At 40.4% G+C, this 23,134-nt stretch overlaps 1 protein-coding gene across 1 annotated transcript in view; it reads left to right on the top strand.

Annotated features, from left to right (window-relative positions):
- Nucleotides 1–17,020, top strand: part of galnt13 (UDP-N-acetyl-alpha-D-galactosamine:polypeptide N-acetylgalactosaminyltransferase 13) — a 42,074-nt gene extending 25,054 nt beyond the window's left edge. The window contains exons 6-12 of the mRNA XM_034561487.1: nt 505–675; nt 1,333–1,450; nt 2,648–2,828; nt 4,485–4,624; nt 6,314–6,412; nt 7,004–7,138; nt 14,610–17,020. Of these exons, the coding sequence (XP_034417378.1) occupies nt 505–675; nt 1,333–1,450; nt 2,648–2,828; nt 4,485–4,624; nt 6,314–6,412; nt 7,004–7,138; nt 14,610–14,750 (985 nt within the window). The 3' untranslated portion in view covers nt 14,751–17,020. The remainder of the gene's footprint in view (nt 1–504; nt 676–1,332; nt 1,451–2,647; nt 2,829–4,484; nt 4,625–6,313; nt 6,413–7,003; nt 7,139–14,609) is intronic.
- The last annotated feature ends 6,114 nt before the right edge of the window (nt 17,021–23,134 follow it).

The following is a 23,134-nucleotide window of genomic DNA, read 5'->3' as shown; positions in this document are numbered from 1 at the left end:
CATCCACTAATCGAAACGTAGGCGGTTCGATCCCAGGCTCCTCCAGTCTGCATGACGAAGTGTCCCCGTGCAAGATACTGAACCCAGCATTGCTTCCGAAGGCTGTGTCTTGTGTGCGAATGTGAAAGCGCTTTGAGTGGACTGAAGACTAGACGGGCGCTGTATGAATGCCCCTCCGTTTCCCGTTTATTCCCTGATCTACTTGGACTATTCTCATTGTTTTATTTCAGCAATTAATCGACAAGTGATTGAAGTGAACATCCAGCTGATTGAAAATCATCCAGCTATTCTTTCCATTTTGATAAACAATACATTTAGAGAATAAATCCACAATAGAAGTAATCATTACCGTAGTTGCAGCCGTGTTGAGATCAACACTTGGCCTCCATTACCTTTAAAACACCAACCATTAACTGATTTGATTTCCATTTCTTGTGTGGATTGTATTTTTTTTATTTTATATAACCATTGAATATTACACTGTATTTTTGTTGTGTCTTTCAGGTCAGCAGTGGTGTGCCCGATCATCGACGTCATCAGCGACGAGACGTTTGAATACATGGCAGGATCAGACATGACCTATGGTGGATTCAACTGGAAGCTGAATTTCCGCTGGTACCCAGTTCCCCAGCGGGAGATGGATCGACGCAAGGGGGACAGAACTCTGCCTGTCAAGTACACAAATACAACGTCCTCCTTTTTAAAGCTCAATCTAGATCCCTTTTAGAAGAATGCGTGACAGTTCACTTGTGTGATATATTTTGATTAATAATTTGGAAAGAGGAGGTCAAATTACACCAAAAAAAGTTGAAGAGACTTATTTGTACGTTCAAACTGATGTTAGTTCTCAGTTTCTGAGCTAAGAGTGGGTTCATCTGTGGCAGCAGGCTGCAGTGGAGACGTGAGATTTCTCCACCCAAACTCCAACCCATTTTATCTTTATATAAATAGATCTTTTTTCCTCTGTGTATCCCACTGATGCAAACAACTGCCCAAATATCATCCTGATAGTTATGATTAGGCTCTGTTGAAGCCCAAGTATGTATGAGCTCATTTATTTTAATAATAGAAAAGCAAAAACTGTACTGACAGCCTTTTTTGGGGGCACAATTTGTCATATGTATTGGTCTGTATGCACAATCCTTAATTAAGGGGCCTACTTTAACATAGAATGAATTAACAGATGAAAGTAATCACCCCTCTGAGGCTTTGTTTCAAATTGTCAAACAAATTGGATTATAATCTGAATGTTCCTCAGTTAAACTCGGGTACTATTAAATAGAGCACAAAGAGAAGTAATAATGCAAAAGGATTGTTTTGCTTTTCTTGCAGGACTCCCACCATGGCAGGAGGATTATTCTCTATAGACAAATCATACTTTGAAGAAATAGGAAGCTACGATCCAGGGATGGATATTTGGGGCGGAGAGAACCTAGAAATGTCTTTTCGGGTGAGTGACAGACTGGGGAGGACGCTACAGTATCTTGATGTTATCATGTCACCAGAGCTAATTGATGTCAACGGGTACATCTCCCTTTATCACAACCATGTTTGGCATCTTTTCCTTGAATCATAGACACTTCCACTTCCATTTCAAGTGAGGGATTCAAGGGGAAATGTAAGGAAAGAGGAATCATAGAAATACATGTTTAGTGATATGAGATGTCCTTACTTCTCAAAAGATGATATTTATTTATGATTTAGTTCTGTCCTTTCATGTTTTGAGGGCAAACAAAAGCAGATTGCGATAAAAACGCTATCACAATATCATCACAGGAGAAGAGTAAAATAGAGCCTGATTTAAAAAAATATATGTGGAATTATTATGTAAGAAAGAACAGACTCACACAATGTTTAAATGCATTTATCCTTTATTTATGCAGGTGGACCTTATGCTCACAGTGTATCCTATCTGTAATACATTAATTTGTTTCTTAACTTAATGTAATTACAGTATATTTGAGTGACATTTTAGGAGTTTTAAGCATAGTTTATGATTATCTGGATACTATTGTGAATTACAATTATATTTCCCAGGATAATACTTGAAAATGTATTATTGTCCCATGCCAGTATGTTATTATTATTAGCTCACATCAAATTGCACAGTGATTGATTTGCAGCTTCACGTGTGACTGAATGGAAATGACAGATAGACAATAAACCATGTTTTTTGCTAAAAGACAACTGGCAGCGGTGACAGCTTTCTAAAAAAAGACCAGGCTGAAGACCCCCCGCCCCCCATCTCATGGACTATAAAAGGAGGTTAAAAGGGGAATTATACATTAATCAACGAAACCTCCTTATGATTGATGAAACGCAAGAAGAGCATAACAGTTGTTTAACGCTGTCTTTCCTAATCAGGTATATAGTTGATACACATCCACTCTTATCATAACTACATTTTGAATAAGAAAACGCATGAAATCTATGTATTTGGGAAGATTCTGATCTCTAGTTTCCTTGCTTAAGCCTCCTTGCTTGCAGATTAGGAGCATTGTGATGTTTCTTTGTTACCTTACAATCCAGGATGGAGGCGCGGTCAAATAAGGAAACTGGCTGTTACCCCCTGTTCAGTTTGTATCGACTGTATTTGTCTTTCATGCCTCGCGCTACATAAAGCTCCATTGTGTGTATGTGTCTGCAGATCTGGCAGTGCGGTGGCTCGCTGGAAATAGTAACATGTTCTCACGTGGGCCATGTTTTCCGGAAGGCCACCCCATACAGTTTCCCCGGAGGAACGGGCCAAGTCATCAATAAAAACAACAGGCGCCTGGCTGAAGTCTGGATGGACGATTTCAAAGATTTCTTCTATATCATATCACCAGGTAAAGCGCTGCGGAGCCACTGTCTGGCTGCATCTTTCTGCCTCTGGGCTGGCACAGTGTATTAGTTACAGGTGGATGACGGTTCTAAAATGAAGTTTCAGGGAATATATAGTTCAGTCAGGGATTTAATAGACTTTCGCAAATTGGTGTGAAAAGGAAAGGCTTGTCTGCTCTCTTTGATTCTTTCATTGTCTGGCATGGGACTTTTATCTTGCTCATTTAAGACTTTATATTTCTCCTTTTACTCACATTTGGAATTGAACGCTGCATTTGTCATCTCCAAACTTGGCTTAATTAATTTCTTCTTTCGGACACATTTTTTACTGCTCCTTTTGAACACTCGAGTTAAAAAAGTGTGTCAAAGACGGTTTCCTTTCCAGCACGGACTTCTCTTCGACGAAGCTCAAACACACACAGACAAACTAGAACAATAGGACAGTGCAGATTGAGAGATGAGTGTACCTCTCCATCTGTCGACTTAGAATTGCGATTACCCTTTAGCAGACAGCAGTGTCCCGGGAATCTCTGGTTAAATGTTTTAGATGCAAGCTAACCTATGAGTGATCATCCGTAATCTGCCCATCGCTTGGCTCAAATTGTGACCTTCTCCTCCACACAGTCGTGCAGGATTCTCCTACAGGCAGAGTAGTGGTTTGTGATGGATGAGTCCTTCTGCTTATTGTGACCCCGAAATGACCGTCTGTTCCTCCAGGACATTAGAGAGACCTCACTTATTGGCACAGAGTAACACAGGATGTTGCTCAGGCCGAGTTTGGGAGTGGCGTCTAGTGATCCTATTAAAAGAGCATCTCTGGCCTCGTCCCTCATGTGCACTGGTGATTTCCAGATCAAAGAGGTTTTTCATCATTTGCTACATGTGATGCTCATTATCAACAAAGAGGAGGGAAAGATTGAAGGGGAAATGGAGAACGAGGGGAGGAAGAGTGGCCTTCAGCTCTTTGCTTTTTATCTGCCAACTTGACATTTCTATTTCCTAGTTGTAAGTGTAAAGCCTTGTAGGTGTTACAGAAGGAGCTGTCTGTCTCCTTTTTGATAGATAAATACACCACGCTTACGTGCTGGCTGGTTGTATTGTATTTTTCCTTATTGCAATCACACTCTTTCATGATAAATTACCAGCCTGGATCTATCTACATGCAAGCTATGAGTCTGTAAGAGGCATTCTGGAGAGAAACCATCTGCCTAATGTGTTTGTAAGTGTCTGTGCCCAGTCGCTGTCTAATCCTTCCTCAGTCTTCAGTTGCATCAAGGCGGATGCATTATGCAGTCTCCATGTTGGCTAAAATAACATGCATCATGGCCCACAGTATTCCACAATTGTTGCATTTGTGCATTTCTGAATGAGCTGTTTGTTTAATTTAGATTTGAGTTAGTTTCTTCACATGCCCTTGTTGCAGGAATGAGGATGTAGATATGTGTAGATCCTTCTCTGACCACCCACACAGCTTATATTTTCAGGTAGGGTTGCAAAGTGTTTTTTAAATTTTTATAAAAGGTCCCTCTGGTGTTTAGTCTTGGTGGTGCAGGACACCAGGCCTGTTCTTTTCTTTTTCTTTTCTGAATTCAAACCTGTAAATACTAAGATAAACCCTGACTGTATACAGCTAAATCCCTGTCTTGGCATTTCGTCTGCAGGCGTGATGCGGGTGGACTACGGAGACGTTTCTTCCCGTAAAGACCTCCGCGAGGCCTTGAAGTGCAAACCATTTTCCTGGTATCTCGAGAACATCTATCCAGACTCCCAGATCCCAAGAAGATACTACTCACTTGGTGAAGTATGAGCTTTCTTGTACTCTGATCCCGTAATGCAGATAAATGATAGATGCATTCAGTCAGATCTGGGCTGTGTTTTCAGAAAGACAATATCGCTGCAAGATAAATCCGAAAATCTCAGGATCCAGCAAAAGCTGAGCGTCACGAGATGAGAACAAACATTCCCAGCTGTTCGTATTGAACGCGTAGCATAAACAAACAAGGGGATGTCCGTGCAGTCAGTATTGATGTTTACACAGTTCTGCTATGAATGCTGGGTAGCTGAGATGAGGCTCATGCATACGTTCTACACAGTCTCATGGTAAAGATTTCTGTTGTTCAAAAATGAATTATTAAAGACAAGAAAGTGCAAATATAAGTCTCACTCTAACAGGGTGGTACATTGTTTGTTATGAAAATATTTATTCCCTTCTTCTCAAGATCTGAAAAAAACAGGGGACATTTTTCGTAAAATTATCACTTTAAAAGGCAGAAATGGAACATACAGTACAAAGGGATTTCTTTAGAAATTAGAAAGGGGATTTCCAGCGATAATTTGCAGCGAAGCCGTGAGAACTCATGGCTAATTGTTTTCAAGATAAAAGGAAAAAGTTGTAGTTCCTTTTATTAGTTAGGTTCCCTGCACACAGAGAAGTTTTTGAGTGACCTGAATTTGCCTCTTGGCGCCGTGTCGACAGCGCGGCGTCAAGTCAGCACTGCCACGCAGTGCGCTGTCTGTACGATAGCCATTTAAAAGTAATGCCAGCTGAAGAACTCCTCCAACATTCATACAGTTGAGGATGAGAGGATTTTAATCTGTGCTGCTCTGCTGTACTTCAGTACAAGCTGATTCCCTCTCCCCTTCTCTTCAGCCACTGCACCACCTCAGCTCCCATCTCCCTCTAAAGCAGGCCTCTCCCGACTGATTATCATCCTCCATAACACACAGTCAGCACTTCTTTAACAGCTGAAACCATTAGGTTTTATATCACTTAATTATGAACGCTGTTCTGTTCCTGCGTGACGGGCATAATAAGTCGCTCAGGCGACATATAGAGCAAGCTCAGTTTGAGCTCTGTGAATGTATGAGTGAATTTAGAAAGCCGAGTTGACTGTGAAGTCAGTGCGAGTGGTGACTCGGATCACTTTTCATCCAGTCATCTTTAAAAGCTAAGATAAAGGGGAGATTTTCAATTAACATCATATAGGATTTAGAATAACAATTATATTATTTTGTGTCTGAAATGTCTAACAAAAAGTAAAAGTAAAGCCTGTAAATGTCAGTTCAAACGTGTGTCCAGAAAGTTTCCACAACACTTTCCCCGAGGCTTTGACTTGTGTGTTATCAGTTATTTATTATAGTAAAGTGTAATTTTCTGTCACTATCACATATGTCAATGAAAAGAAAAGCTGGAACCAGAAAACAATATAAAATCATAAATAATGTAAGTCTGAGCGTATCATCAATATTATAGCAAAACTGAAATAGTAGGATAAAGAAGAGCACATTCATGAACACCAACAGAGAAACAGGGTTGCAAAAGAGATGATTAACTTTTAATGAGAGATATAGAACATAGATCTGACTGGCTTCTGTTTGGTGAAGTTGCTAATGAGTATGAAATTAGCCCATCAAGAGAGCGGAAGTTCATTTAAAATTAGAATTGAAGTAACTTTGAATTGTTTTTTCCCTTCAAATTTTCTGCCTGTAGATCAGAAACGTTGAGACCAACCAGTGTGTGGACAACATGGGAAGAAAGGAGAACGAGAAAGTTGGATTTTTCAACTGTCACGGCATGGGTGGAAACCAGGTGATGAATATGTATGGTTTGTAGTCTGGATTCTGCTTTTAAACTATGTGCCGTTGATACCGCTTCATCCTGGATACACAAGCTTTAGGATTCTGTCTTTGCTCGAAAGCTTGAGCTCAATCAGGTTGGGTGCGTGACTTGCCAACTTTTAAGTCCATCCACAGGTTTTCAATTAAATTCAGGTTGTGGCTTTTGCCTTAGTCTTTTGTTAATTTGACTCCCATACTGTGGGTCATTGTGAAGGATGGTTAGTGCCAATAATTTGATTGTACTTTGGTCTAATCGTTGTTCCCTGTGTCCTCGCACCTCATTCTGCAACATTGTGTGTAGCTGCACATGAGACAGAATCTCAACGTAACCCTGAGATAACATAAAAAACATGGAAAAGGGGAAAGATAGCACTAAAACTCTACTCATTTTGTACAGTACATAAAATCTAAATTTGAGGACGAAGACTACATCTAAATAAAATCCCGAATAAGTATGTGCAACTCATTCACATATCCTCTCATCAAAGACACTTTGAGTATACAGAATTTCTAGCCATGATGTGGATGTTTCATCTTCTGAGAGAGACATCTGGTTTTCCAGGTGTTCTCTTACACGGCGGATAAAGAAATTAGGACAGACGACCTCTGTCTGGACGTCTCCCGCCTCAATGGACCCGTCGTCATGCTCAAGTGTCACCACATGAAGGGCAATCAGCTGTTCGAGTACGACGCTGAGGTAGGATTCATATTCCCCGTAGCAGCCAAATAATCCATAACCAGGCTGCTCCTGCAGATGGCCTTTTTCAGCTTCCTGATGCTTTGAAAAATTACATGAAATGCTGATTTATATGGTTTGCTGTTTGTGCCATTTTCAAAGATTTGGGTTGTACAATGTAGGAAAAGCAGTACCCGTTTGCTGCCACCAGATGGTGCTGTCTGTCAGTTTATTTAGCTGCACATAAGTTGCTTTCTCCACCCCAGCATCTGTGTCTCCTCATGTTCTCTCCTTTCACTTAGTATGTTGGCAAGTGGGAATATGATTTTGAGGTAAGCTGTTTAAGTCATTGCCCCTGAATATTGCTCCATAGTTTGAGTCCTGTGATTCCAGTGTTGTGATTTAACCCAGATCTCTGTGTAAGTGTCAGTAGAGTAGATGATTTGTGGGTTATCGTTTTTGGGCAGAGGTTTGAAGTTGAATCTATAAAATGGATTTTGGTCCTGATGTTTTATTTAAAAATAATTATATTTATTTACTCCATTACAAAAAAGGTCAGCAAAGAAATTACACTACAGTACATCTAATACAAATGCAGTCTAACACAACAATAAATTGTATTTATATGTATATATCATTTTTGGATCAACACCTAGGGAAGTGTTGATTCCCCTGCATGGTCATTCTGGAGGGTGTAGGTTTGTGTGCTGTTTCTGCTATTTAATCTTCCATATATTTGAAATAACTTGGTAGAAACACCTGTCAGTTTGAAAAAAAACCTAATCTCAATGAATTCTGCAATGTCGTGTGGCACATTACAGACCTTATGGCCTGTAATGTGCACTCTGTCAAGACACTCTTGTATTTACACAGCATATACATGTGTCATGTTGTTCATTTATAGTTGCACCACAATGAAAACAAAGATTAGATAAAGGACAATGACTGTATGGGTACATTTGACTTAATATTCCTGGTTATGCAAGCTGTAGTATTCTCACAATGACATTATTTAATGAAAGACAGAAACAGATGTCGCATGGAGACATTTTGAATCCCCTAGAACAACAACAATATTCTCCTCTATCCCTGACTCAGAACTCAAAGTAGACTATGGACTGTACAACACAAAAAAATGTTATATTAACAATGTATGTGTTTTCTTTTAAACCACTGGGAGACGGTTAGAAAAGACTGCACTGAACAGAGTTTTTTATCTCTCAGTGATTGAGATGTCCCATCGCCGACATGTAGATATGACAAGGAGAGGAAGCCGGGAGGCCTTTCCATCAAGCAGCGAACAAACCCTCTGAGAAATTCATTACACTTTGTTCACTGGGTGCATTCTTAATATGGGTAAAAACCTGAATAATTCATAAACTAAGAGAACTGGTCTCTGTTGTAAACGGCATTGGGGGTTTCACCGCTGACGGTGGCCAAGCTTATTTTAAGCCCAGGTGTGATGCACAGGGACCGGCTCCTGGGTGACTACAGTACCATTAACATTTCATCTGCTCATCAGTTTCACTGTCACAGGAATACGTGACTCCACCATATTCCTGATATATTCATTCACAACCGTGACAGACCGCCTTCCCTCTTCACCTGCTCTACTGTTTCAGCCAGCAATAATAACGTGTTCACTCTGCTTTGTCCCACAATCACACATGAATAGGCATTGAGGCAGTCCAAATTATTCCCTTAAATGAAAATGAGAAATTCTGCTGATTTGATCAAGCTCTGCTATTTTCTTTGGTACACGTGAAGTTTTGCGTTAGTGGAGTTTAACTATTTCATTACGTTATTGTTTACCAAGTGAGAGCTGTCGGGTTGTTCCACATTGTTCTCCTGTCCTCATAACTGGAAATCACGTGAAAACAAGTTGAATGCCAGCACACTGGCGGCACTGAGACATAATATAAAACAATAACAACTCCATACTAATATCACCTCCACGTAATATAAGTTGAGATCGGTGAGATTCTCACCTTGCATGCATTCTGTGCATTGATGATATTACACCATTTCCATTACATTTGGGTTGTCTCAATGCTATTTACGAATTGGAAACTCCTTATTGCTCTGATTTGTTTCAACCAATCAAAAGTAGAAGCATATACATTGTAGTCAAATGAAAATATTTACTTTTTGGTTTTCATAAATTGATAAAAATATTGGTAAAACAAAAATATGATGTAGAAATACATACAATACAAAAATAAATGTAATTCTAATTCTACTTCTACAAAAGATTAAATTGGTGATATTGTTAAAAGAAAGTTAAAAAAGCAGGTAAAACCAAAACCACTAAATACTATGCATTGCACATCTAATCTTTTGTACTACATGATGTTTTTACTATTATCTGTATTGTACAGATATATAAATACATTGTTTAATTGTAAGGGTGTTTTTATCAATTATTGATATGGTAGTTATCCCTGGTGAAATTTGGCTCAGTGTTTCATACTGTGAATTTAATCTTTCATAAACTCTGACTGTGTGCAACCTGTGTCCAGGGTTTGAGCCTCCTTAAACGGACCATCTTTCCTTTTTGAATCAACTGTCAATGAAAACAATAAAATCACCTCTTATCAAACTGGAAACGCTGGCTGTGAAGAACAGATTAATTTAACAATAGCTAATGACTCTCGGACTCACCTTCACTGCCATCTGTCCCTTTCACTCCCGGCTCGCCGCAGAAGCACACCTTCCTCCACATCATCACCCAATCATGTCTGACCATCAGCCGTCTGGAGGACGGCACCTACAGCCCCACAGTGGAGCACTGTAACAAAAGTCCCATACAGGCCTGGATCCTCCACAACTACACACGGCAGGAAGTGGCTAGACGCCTTTACTTCAGTCCCACTGACTATTTCCTCTGAGCTGTGGGGCCCGAGGTGAGCAGGTTAGCACACATTAGGCTAAGAGCAGAAGCTAGTGGTCCCTTTAGCTGCTCAGTAGTGATGTAGTTTGTCATGAGCATTGTTGGAAGTAGATTAGTTTGACCTGTTCCGGCTTCAGTAGGCACCTTTTGTAGCTGCTTTTAGCTTTTTTTTCTTTTCTTGTTTTTGACAGTGAGGGGCAGATGAATGCAGAGCTTGTTGTTATGATGTTGATCTTTCAGGTAATAGTCAGAATGTGCATGCAAATTGCTTTAGGAAGCACTAAGTAGCTTTTACCGGTGACCTTTCAGGGGTAACGTATGAGGACAGGGGCAGAGGCACATGGAGCAATGACAAATGTCCCATCAAGATGGTTCCGTGTATACGATGCTATCTGCAAGACCTTTAGCCATCTTCGCGCTAAATTAGATCTTATTTGACATTTATATACTAGCATAAATGTTTTATTTTGATGTGAAAACCCACTGGCCGTCCCTTGGACTGGCTGCGTCTGGTGAATGATGCCCGAGATGCAGGAGGGCGTGTTTATTTTTAGCTGATTATCTACGTGCACGACTAATTGAAATGGGCTTCCCATTGTTTGCAAGCTCTTTTGAAGCGATCCTTCATTGTGAACCTGCCTTTCATGGCTGTGGCCTCTCAGGCCACTCTCCTATTGGCCGGGAGCAGCTGTGTGCCATGTGCATATTGTAAATCCAATGAATCCCAATTATCAGTGCTTTTCACCACTCGGCCTGCAGCTTATTTACATACTTTTTGTAAGGGACGTTTTTTTTTTTTGGCTCAGCATTTCTGTCCATTTCAGTGTTGTTGCTCTCCTGCTTGTTCCAGTCTGTCATTTTCTCCGTAGCCTATTTCGTTCTGCTGAGTTAGATGCTGTTTGCACCTCAGAGTCCTGTACTCTTGTGTCTCTCAAAAAACTAAAGAGCAATTTCACCGTAGCATGCCACAGTTGTTGTGTGCAAGCAGGGTAAATTGGGTAAGGAGCTCCCATGGCTGCTGGTGTGTGTCCGAGTTGCGGCAGTAGAGTGACCTGCTGTTAGATGGCCTGATTTGCTGTTCACACTCAGAGGTCCTCGTGGTATAGGGCACCAGAGGAAATCAAGTACACAAGAGCAGGGCGTCATTAGAGCGAATGAGACAGTTGCCTGACTCTGCCTTGAGACAAAAGGAATCCGCTGCTTTTGTATTTCCCACAAAAACGCAGCTCAGCACACGATCGCGCCAAACCGGAACTCTTGTGCCTTTCAGCGAGTTCCCTGTGCTTCTTGGTGACAAAAGGATAATGTTCGTCAACCGGGACTCGCAGTTAGAAACCAACCTCATTTAATTAGCCGGTCTCAGCTGTGCACACACTCAGCAACTGGCTCCGGAGACGCTAGTTGGTTTGCTGGGAGGCTGAGATGGGAGTTTTCTCTGCCCCAAAGGAGGCATGAAATAATTACCAGCAAAGGACAAGACCTCAACATTTCTAGTATTTTCATTAAATGTGGAATGTTTTTTTCTACCCTCCACCGTTCTACTCCTCTTCTGACATTTCTGCCCCGAGAGTAGGTTTGGATCTTTGCATGAAATGAAGAAATACTATTCTCATTATTGCCTCAGCCAGATATTACTGATTGATAGATTACATCTACCTCCAGTTCGAGAGAAGCTTCATGTGCGAATACGCCTTTAGAGAGAAGGACTTGCTGATTATACTGCTTCTCATTTGCCATTTCTGCAAAAAGAATAATCAGATCCATTTACCTTAAGTTGCTGTTAAAAATAAAATCTTTTTACAAAACAAGAAAAGTAAACCATCCGTAGTCTTGAGCTACCTTATTGTTCTTTTCTTTAGTTGTTTGGCAGGTGTGTCAGGGTGGAACGTCACATGCTCTTTGTTCTTGTTCTGTTTGAACAAATGTGCCCTGTAGGGCGATCTGCAATGTGTACCTCAGGAAGTGTGTGTGTGTGTGTGTGTGTGTGTGTGCGCGCGCGCGCATGTGCATGCACACTTCTTTGTATCCAGGCAGAGAATATCAGGCCCTTGTGTTTTATAGCCTCAGATCAAACATGGCCTTAGTGTCTCTGTGTGCTCATTATTCTGAATATCCTCTGTCAACAAGCACAATCTTATTTTAATGAAGAATTATTCCTCAACCGAAAGATAAATAATGCCAATGCTCATGCTTTAATGTTGCGTGCATACTGTGTTTATAGATGTTCACATGTATTTTCTTTCATATGTGCACTGCTGTTTAGTTGGAAAATGACTTCCAAGATAACAGGGTGCAGATTGGTGAAACTGAAGTTATCTCTTATTTTGTGATATTTTATGCTGCAACTTTTAAATCCCTCCATTTACAATATATAAATATATATGCACTTATTGTAAGTCGCTTTGGATAAAAGCGTCAGCTAAATTACATGTAATGTAATGTAATGTATAAAGGTGTCCTGTTTAGGGCTTTACCAGAGAGTTCATAACGTTGGCATCCAAACTCCAGATCAACATTGAAAGTTTCTTTTTTTAATTTATATGAATTCTGATTAAACAGATCAGGCTACATTATTATTATTATTATTATTATTATTATTATTATTATTATTATTATTATTATTATTATTATTATTATTATTATTATGCTATTTGTAGAATTAGATTTAAGTGGTGGTTGTATGGAATGGTTTCTGACTTGTGTCATCCAAACATTTCCTCTAGAGGATTGTGAAGTCCAATGGCCAAAATATTCAGCTTCAATCCATATTTGTTGTTTTTCATCCTTTCAAACATGTTTCACTGCTGTCAAAATCAGTTAACTCTCCCGCTAGTTTTACACAAAAGGAGGCACGAACTGATGACTTAAATTTCTTAAGACTTAATAAAAAAAACTTTATTAAAACGTACTGATCCATTGCATGATTCAATTTGAGGATTTTGATAAATGATTATTGATTTGTTTTTAAGGTGATGTCATATAATATTATGACAAACATTCAAAGTCTTTTTAAAAACCTCCATAGAAGCTTCAAATGTAAAAAAAAAAAAAAAGAAAAGAAAAAAATAGTACAGTCCAAGTCTTAGTAGCACTTACAATTTAATTTTTTAACATAATTTTCTCAGTTTAGCACCATTGTTTTCTTCAGCAGTGTCTCTGCTTCTTCTTAACAACCAACTTCAGCTTCTCTACTTCTCTGCATGGGATCATTAGGGTGAGAAAAGCAACTCGAGAGAGAGCAGCGACATTGCGGATGCGTGTTACTTCTGAGGCGATGAACATAAATGGTTAATCAAGGCCAGTGAGAGCTCTCTCCTCCAGTTGTCAGTGGGGGTGTTATCGCTGCAGCCTTCGTGGCAGATAGCCACAGATGTATGTGTTTGTGCATGGTTTTTTTTTTTTTTTTTTTTTTGTGTACGTTGCATGTGGCGCTTGAGCTCAGCTTATCACAACAGGTGTCCAAAGAGCTGGTTCTGTCTTCTGGCTTTCCTGATTTGTGGTCCAGATCCATCTGAGAGGACGTGGTATACTTCAGAGTAAACTCTCAAATTACGGTTTGAGCTCAAAAGCATGTAAATCTCAATCCAGCAGAATATGACTGCCATTATCTGAGAGCGGTATGCTCTCTTATATTAACTATCAATTATATTGATTAAACGGTTGGAGGATGAAATAGTGTGACAATGAGCTGACATAAATAATGTCTGTGTTCTATCAAAGTGTCCCAGTAAGACATGATGCATTGTACAGGGAGCGTGTATGCCTGATTGTTATCTTCTTTTAACCTTTTGTTTTGGTGAAGTGAACATTGGGTCATTCCTCATGCGAGAAGCAGTGAATTCCTAGAACACATCTGTTAATTAGACCTCTTCATCTTGGTCTGATATCTCTGGTCAGGCATTTTAAGCTGTTTGGACCTTTGGCCTCCTGTCCTGTCCCACCATCTGACTGCACTTCTGTGTCCAATGTTTTCTGGCATTTTATCCCCGGTTTGGGCTGCCAACACTAAACTAAAACCCTGAGCCGAAAGCATCAGAAAGCTGCTGTAAGCTGCAGACGAAGGCGTTGCTTATCAGTTGTTGTCAGCGATACTAGCAAACCATTTGATGTATCCAAAATGTCCAAAATATTGCTTAACACAGCTGATATTATTTTTGAAATCATTTTGATACTTGTGATGCTCAACAATCCTTCACAGAGAAGACATTCCTGTAAAGTGGCCATGACAACAGCCTCAATTCTCCGAGCAACCTCAGTGCACGTCGTGTTGTATGAGGGGCGTCTCGTCTCGACTTGAACATCCTGCACCCTTGATGTGCTTATTGTTTTTTCTTGCTCCAGCTCCAGCTACTGGAATAACAAGCTCTGGCCATTTACTTGTGTCGAAAGGTATTTTTGTGAAATGTGGGAAATCAATATTTGGAAGTGCGTCTGTTATGGTTCATCTCAGTCATTCAGGTACAGTCAATGAGACCGGTAGAGAGAAACTATAACTGAAAAGCGTCACCAATAAATAACTGTCATATGAAATATTATGTTTGTACAATCAAAATGTACCGTGTTCACATCTAATTGCCTGCGTCTTCGTCCTTCCCTCTCCAGCGACTCACCCTGCTGCATGTGAACAGCAACCAGTGTTTGGACATGCCGTCTGAGGAGGACAAGATGGTGCCCACCCTGAGAGACTGCAACGGCAGCCGGGCTCAGCAGTGGCTGCTCCGTAACATGACCCTGAGCGCCTGATCCCTCGCCTCACCCCTCTCCCCCGCCTCCGCCACTCTGTCCTCATCCTAACCAGCCCTGGCTCGCCAGGTGGCTCTTCCCACAGCACGCCATACGCCTCTCCTGTCACAGCCTGGCCAGAGAATACAATGTCCAGGCAGCATCAGCTTATCTTCCATTATGGGAGCGACTCCTTTTTCAGCTCGCCTCAGGTGTGAGAGAAGCTGCACCTGCTGTTCAGGCGACACGACAAGCCGGGGCTTTGGGGACCTCGGCGTGTCCGAGCAGGGAGAACAACGTGTGAGGTCTGTGGAGAAACATTGAAATCAAAGCACTCTGCTGGCTGTGCGTCCAGTGTGCTGCTCAGACTGACGCTGAGCTGCTTGTCAAACAATTAAAACAGAAGTGTATCGATAACGAACTTTGCCAGGAACATCTCTGCGATGGTGTACATGACTTCCCTTGTGCTGTGGACACGCAGTGCACGGGCGTCCACTAAACATGTAGGAACAATTTCACCCTCTCTCCATATCAGTGTCTGAGTTACATAACAGGAAGTGATGTTGTTATTAGAGCCCGACTAATACTGGAATTGTGAAGCTAATACCGATGTTGATAATTGAGTTGAGATTTCTGATACTGTATGTGCACTGATATTTGGTTTTCAAACTGAAAGTTGATGCAAGGAAATGTAAACTATAAGGATATTTCATGACATTTCTGTATATTTTTCCATTTTTTGAAAAGAGGATTAAACACTTCACATATTTGTTGAAACCGTGTCTAAGCTTGGAGCCACCGGCTGGGAGTTTCCCACAGCACCTGGCAACTGACATTTTAGGGAGCGGTGAGGCGTTGTCAATGTCCGTGATGCGCTGCTTGCTGAGGAACGTCATAATCGGGTTTTTTTTTTTAACAAGCTCACATAATGTTAGCTATCAACCTGATTTAAGCCGCCTATAGGAACCATTTTGGGGGTTTTTAGAAACCAATTAAGTACAAGTCGTGACGGAAACAAATAACGTATGTAAACTGAATTATTATTTCAGGTTTACTTTTAACTAAACAAATAACATAACAAATGCTTTAACAGGATGTGTGAGTGTGTGTGTGTGTGTGTGTGTGTGTGTGTGTGTGTGCGTGCGCGCTTCTCAATAGCTTGAGAACTATCCATCCGGTCTACTTCAAACTTGCCAGGTGTATTACTGGACCCAAGGACAGGCGACAAGTTCAATATTAATAAACTTCGATTAAACAAGTGACACACAGCAATGGCTGCCATTCACTTTTGCTGCTGAATGCTGGGTTCACTCTGAACTGAAATCATATTCACTTCCCTGGAGTCAATGAGCCACGAGCTCTGAACAGCCACGCCCTGAATGGCCACTGCACTAGTTTATCAAATACCTCAAACATGTCTTTGGCACTTCTGTACCACAGCTTACATATAGGCAGATAATACGATATCTATGATAAGATGATATAGGCTGATGTATTGGTCGTGCTCTAGTCGTTAACGTGGATTTCTTAAAATGTTTGGAAAAAATATGAATCTGAAGATTTTAAACCATCATCTAAAATACATTAGAGTGCAACTATAAAATCCTCCTAGATTAGTGGAACATGAATTACAGTATGAAAAAGTGAGAGAGCTCTTTTGATCAGTAAGGAAGATTATTAATAACTAATTGATGGAATGAAAGAAGCGGCTGCGGGAAAGGAAGTAGCAAGTAATCAAGACTCTTCTCTGAGTAGATCAAATAGCATTTGAAATGTTTTCTCGAAATGATAACAACTGCGTTCTGAAATACTTAAACTGCACTGCGTTATCATTACTCAAGTTTCTGATTTCTGGGACAGATATTTTGAGGAATCACGATGTCTTTGAAACAGAATAGTTACGTGTGCCTTTAGAAAGTTGTTTTGTATTTGGTTCATTGATTTTTAGAAAATGTTTGATTTATTTTGGTTTTGAAAAAGAAGAATGTTCATTTCGAGTAAAAAAACAAAAACAACGAACAAAAACTGTCATATCTCATGAATATGTCACTCATATTGATGCTTGATCAAACATTTAGTTACTGTAAAGTCAGTATATCAGCACTCGCCCAGCACACATGCAAATGTGACTTTTCACTACATTGTTGATCAGGCAACCAATGTTATTGTACATAATGCTGTTGACATCTTTCTATCACCATTGTTATTGTTGTACATACAGAACCAATTATTTTTCTAAGATGCTGTAAAACTTGAACACTCCTAACCAAGACACTGAATGGTAAAGAGATCACGAGGTAATGCATTGTTTCATTTGGAATTGTAGTAATAAAAACCAGTGCTTACCTTGGATTTTGAAATTGCGGTGTGTTTTGGAAATCATGAGCGCCCCCACGAAAACAATTCTCCGACCACCTTAAGGACGTCCATGAGGCCATACTTGGCATTCAGACTAAAAATCAATCAACTCTTTCATATTACGCACACACATTTATTGTTTTTCATTATCCTAAAGTGCATGGTGTTGAAATATGAATGTAATATTTCAATGTACTGGTTGCAAAGTGATGTTACCTGTTTGTACCTTCTTTTTTTTTGTAGAAAAAACAAACAAACTTCGACTGAACATAGATTTAGTATTAATTTCAGTGTCGAGCAAACACATAACACATCAGTTGTTTAATAAACCTTGTTCATGAAGCCTTTAAGACCCCTGTACATCTCATTACCTGGCTTGAGTTTACAGGCTTTTCAAGGTGGTAAATTGCAGCCTCGGTACAGCACTATGAAGAACTATTGAACTGGGTGCTACCTTCCTCTTTGTGTTGTATCTGTCAGCAGCTCATGGAGGCACTACTGCACACGGCGTGTTATTCTGTACATGGAGTCGCTCAACCTTTCAGGTGACTGTGTTTGTTAAACATCTGAGAGGCAAATTCCTTTTCCTCAATGGAACTATTGGGTCAATCTTGGGGAACGGAATATCCCAATTAGTTATTATATTCACTAATTAAGAATAGTGAATATAATAGTGCTGAAACTAAGGTGCACGGTGATGGCCGGACCATCGTTCAGTGTCTTCACCAAAGACATGACATGTGGTCAGGAGGAGGTGGAGATTAAACCAACCATCCTGTGATAAGTAAACAACCTGCTCGAGACTTCTGTTCTCCAAAAAGTTAAAAAAATCAGAAGATATTCAGTTTAGTTACATAAGACGTTTTGAGAGCGTGGAACCAGCAGATGTGTGCCATTTTTGCTTGAAAACTGACCTCAGACATTTAACACGCTTGTTGATAGATTTTTCTCGATAGATTCATTGATAAAAGGAACAGTTTGACATTTTGGGAAATACATTTCTTGCCAAGAGTTAAATGAAAGATTATACTGCTACAAGCCATAACTGGTTAGCTTAGCACAAAGACAGGTACAACAAGGATTAACAGCTAGCCTGTTGTAAGGTAATTAGCGCCTCTAAAGATCACCAATTAACACGTTTGTGTGTGAAAGTGTGAAAACAATACCTTCTAGTCTTTGGCTTGAGCTAAAATAACCAGCTTCTTCTTGCACCTCCGAACAAGATGAATATTTTCTCAAATGTCAAACTACTTCAACCAATCACTTTACCACTACAATATTATAACATTATCATGATGTTGTTTTACGATATTATAAAAGTTGTTTTGTTTATGGTAATGATGAATAAATACAGAAAAGTAGTTTGCAGTATTCCCTTTTTAATAACTCTTAATTCACTACATATCTTGCTTGTATTCATTCTCCTCACTTAGGCTTTTAAAAGATATTTGTAAACCTCTCCAAGGTAGCCATTACAGAGGTATTAATAGTTGTTGGTGTTGTGGAGCCGACAACACATCAGCGCCTCACCACACTCTCAGCAGGGGCCCTGTGAGGACCGACTGTGGTTTCAGACAGTCTCACACCTGCAGCAAGCCAAACCCAGTTGGTTAACTGGGCCTGTGAGGATAAGATAGTGGGTCTGTGGCTGGGCCAGGGGAGTCCATTAAGGGGGAAGATTCTTTAAAACAACACCCCTAATGGAGGTCTTATCTGTGGGTATGTGTGGCTCACTGCGGCTCTCGGCGGTAGTACACGATCAGAACTTCTCACCGTGGAGGAGGTATCATTCTACAGGAACATATAAAGCATGGGTTTCGGAAAACTATAATTCTGGCTGTCTTAAATCTTTGAACAAACACCTCTGGTCTCCAGAGATTACAAAACATATTACATATTACAATCAATGAATACAAAAGGCTATAGAAGTTTCTTTGTGTTGCTTTATGTCAAAGCAACCTACTTTATGGTGAAATAAATATTAAAAACACCTAATTTAAGTAAAAGCACCAATACAATAATTTAGAAAAAAATACTTCTATAGGTTTTAAGGGTGTGTGTGTGTGTGTGTGTGTGTGTGTGTGTGTGTGTGTGTGTGTGTGTGTGTGTGTGTGTGTGGAAAGCAATAAAAGAGCAATAATAATGACAATAATTATTTAGATCATTTGAATGCAGAATTGGGGTTTGAGTACAACAAAGCTACCTCAGAGACCATTGGCAGAGTGGACCACTGCAGGCATACAGACATATTGTAACGACCACAAGACAATGACTGTGATTTGTGCTGACTAATTTGTGTTTGGTAAATGTCAGTAATTTAGTAGAAACAGTAGCCTATGGGTAACAGTATAAATGTACATGGAAACAATAAGCTAAGTTGAAAGTGAATAGGTAGAGGCATACTGGGGGTGGGGCTGTAGGTGTTGGTGGTGTGGGGGACAGGATTTGCTTTTTCTTCTCACTTGAGACCAGAGGAGAAATCCTGCACTTAATTGTTCAGGGGACCTGAAGTTCCAGAGCGCCTGCATTGAATAGCAGCTTTAATTAGACATAGTTTGAGGCCAGTGTAGCTGTTTTTAAATGTGCAGCGCCAGCCAAGGGATTCACCCAACAAATGTCTGATGTATGCTTGCAATCTCTTGTGTAATTTTTATTGATTCGCAGGGGAGAAAGTGCCCTTAACAAGCTTCTTCTATGTGATAATCTTCTTTTAGTGACGAAAGCAGTGATTAGGAGGAGGGGCCCTGCTCCTTTCAGCACTAATTGTGTAGTAATCAATCATCAATCTCCAGTAGCTGTTCCACAAAACGCTCCTGTTTGGATGCTATTTTGGGCCACAGCGACAATTAATAAGGTCTTCACTTCAGCTGTGGAAAGAAAAACCAGCAGCCCACACTAGAACAATACTTTTTAAGTGTACCTATTAAGGATTGTGTCTAGAATAATTCCTCATTTGACATGACGATGCGTGGCTGTATCACTGTCATTATCAGATGCAGCTTTGCCTTCAGTGAGGCTTCAGTTTCTGGTTAAATACTGCTGCTTCTTTCACAATTGCTCATGAACAGCTGTAATGTCCTTTGATTACCACAAGATGCTGACAATTTCATATGTCCCCTGGAGGCTCCATATTTTGACCCAATTGCTGTCCCCCTTGGAATCACCGGTTTAGAGATGCTGCTCTTCTTATCTACCACATGGCTTCACAATACATGCCAAGCATGGAGGAGAGTGTGTTACTGCTTCAGCATCCTCCCGTTAAAATATAATCTTTGCGGGGAGAAAATCATAGTGCATGTCTTTCATGGGAAGAAGATTGTTTGTTTAAAATTAAAAAATCAATAATGTAGCAGCAAAATAAGATTACAGAGAGATTTTAGGTAGGAAGTTGTGTGTGTGTGTGTGGGGGGGGGGGGTGGGGGGGGTTGGGGTAGAAGGACAGATCCATCAAAGCAACATCAAAGCTGAGGCGGTTTCCCTGCTCGCTCTGCCTCTGATTGTGGAGATTATAAAGGAAGATGGAAAATTACAGAAGATTGTCTGAAGTGATTGTCTGATCTTCTCGGAGGGTGACCTCAAGTGCTATTTGAGCTGATTCGGAGAGGAGGACAAATGCATCTGGTGTCCTACATTGGTCTGATTAGATTAATAAATCAATCCCATCCCCACCCGCCCATCAGGTTTTTCGCGGGCTATTTTTAAGAAATGGGATCATCAAAGTATTTCTGATCATTAATCAACTAAAGTTTGTCATGTGTTGGTGCAAGAGGTGCCAACAACATACACACCACTGGTCAGTAGTTGTGATGGAAGATAGTGTTTCGTTGTGAAGAAAGCAGTCGTTTTCTGAGTGATTTGATTTGTAGAAGCAAAATGTACAACTCTTACAAATCCAGCCGCTATTAGATAAGAACTAATCTGCATATTCCAATTTAGTGCACAGTGTCACACATCAGCTGCCTCCTGGTGTGTGACACGAACAAGCCCGGACCTTAACCTCTTTCTTGTATTTAGCTGTCAGTGACAAAGCCTGCGTGTTGAACACAATTAGAAAAGTGTTCCTGTGCGGTTTGAGAGTGTTTGAATCATTGTAGAAATAAGGGTTTCTATACACTCCCTTAGGCCTGATCATTCTGGAGACATGCTACACTGCGTAATGGTCACTGCACCTGAACTGAATTCACATAGAAATGAGATCTTAGAATTTTGTAACACATGAATATGGCTCGGTTTGAAAAGAAAAAATAATTCTGCGTGACGATAATCCATTTCTGTAACCATGTTACAAACAATTGACTGTATCACTTAAAGGCCCTGAAAAACATGTTTTATGAATCAACTTCACGAGAGTGATTTGATGCTACATAGTCACTTGATGTTCGGTCATCTGCATCAATCTGGATTTAGCAACATTTTAATCTGAATTGGTGGATTGTTTGTCATCACACACAAACAGTCCTGCACATTAGTAAAATATCAAGGATTTGGACTGTTTAAGACTTAATAAATAGGACCTATAGATGTTTGTTGTAAACTTAGAATGTTGCTTATTCAGTCATGAACATTTATAGAAAATAGAGAAATACTTTGACATGAAGTTTAGGACACAAGACTGTACTGCAGACATTTTGTGTCTCAACACAAGCTACTGTATCCTGAAATGAATTGCTTTATCTAAATGTACATGCATAACAGATACTTTGCCAAGAGTTGTTGAGGAAACTTTTTATTTCAATTATTTTATATCTGTGAAAAACATCCAGCAATTAAAACAATTCTAGCTGGTGATGACGGGCTGACTGTCGGCCAGTCCAAACTAATAGCCTTATTTTTCGCTCCGCAGATAGCGGGTAGCCTTTTCCTCCTAATGAGGGCCAGAATGCACAGTGGCTGACCTGTGTTCCCCTGCACTCATTATAAAAGTCCCGCAGAAGATGTCGCTAATGTTCACCTGCAATTATGACGGCCCGGTGACTGACGGGGAAATCTTTTCCTGTCTGGCACCTTCAAGGGGGCTGAGCCACAGAGCCTATAGCAGACAACACTTGGAGGCACATCAATGCTGCACTGGGCTGCCATGCGATCGGTCATTTGGAAACGGTTATGTCAGGCCTTAGTGCTGTTTTAAGACACTACCATTTGTACACTGGGGCACTCTGAGCTCAGACTGAACGTGGAATATCATGCGGTAAACCACAGGGAGTTGCAGGATAATAGGACAGGTGGATTTCACTTGGAACCAGGCTGGCTGGACAGCATATTGATCCCTGTGAAATGAAAAACTGGATCCAAAAATGGTTAAATAATAAAATCAACGAGCTGCTCTAGAAATATACAGTATGTCTCAGCATATAAAAGACCAACAGATATTGCATGACAGACACAACAGAGTGTAAAAAAGAGCTACGCTTCATATTCACATGGAGTTCTGTGTGGTGCAGGTAACCGTATCTAGTGGATGACTGATAAGCTTGATTCAGAAGTAAGGAGGTTTAATTGGAGAGCTGCTTTATTAATTTATCTACTAAGGTTTACTCTTTCTAAAGTGAAAATTATCCAAATGGATCCCATAACTGCTTCGCTGCTGTCTCCTTGTCTCCAGCTAAAACTGTCTGCCATAACATAAATAGATAAATAATCATGACATGTGAATTTCAAAGCTGAAGTCATCAGTGACTTCTTGATTCAGTCGTAATTGTGCTTTTAACAGGGAGACATTTTGATTTAGTGCAACACACAACAGCACAATATCATGTGTAAACAGAAAGAGAAAGTTAGAGGGGCGGAGGGAGCTAAACTGTGTGTGAGAGAGGTGCTGGTATGTGGTTGGTCCTGCCTCATGTGTGTTTGCAGCATGTAAGCCCGGGTAACTATGGTGTGGGTGTATTCCTCTGTGACCATGATCTCAGTAATACGAAGAGTGAATTCTGAGCAGTGCATCCTGGTTGGTTGCAGCTCTTTGTTCCCCCTGAGATCTAATACAGTTTGTTGTGAGTGTCAGCAGCTTTCCTGCAGCACTTGTCACTCTGTTGAGATCTCTTGTGTGT

Source organism: Cyclopterus lumpus, chromosome 21 (genome assembly GCF_009769545.1).
Source record: "Cyclopterus lumpus isolate fCycLum1 chromosome 21, fCycLum1.pri, whole genome shotgun sequence".
Lineage (NCBI taxonomy): Eukaryota > Metazoa > Chordata > Actinopteri > Perciformes > Cyclopteridae > Cyclopterus > Cyclopterus lumpus.
Note: the sequence above shows the minus strand (reverse complement) of the source record. Positions and strands in the feature narration are given on the sequence as shown.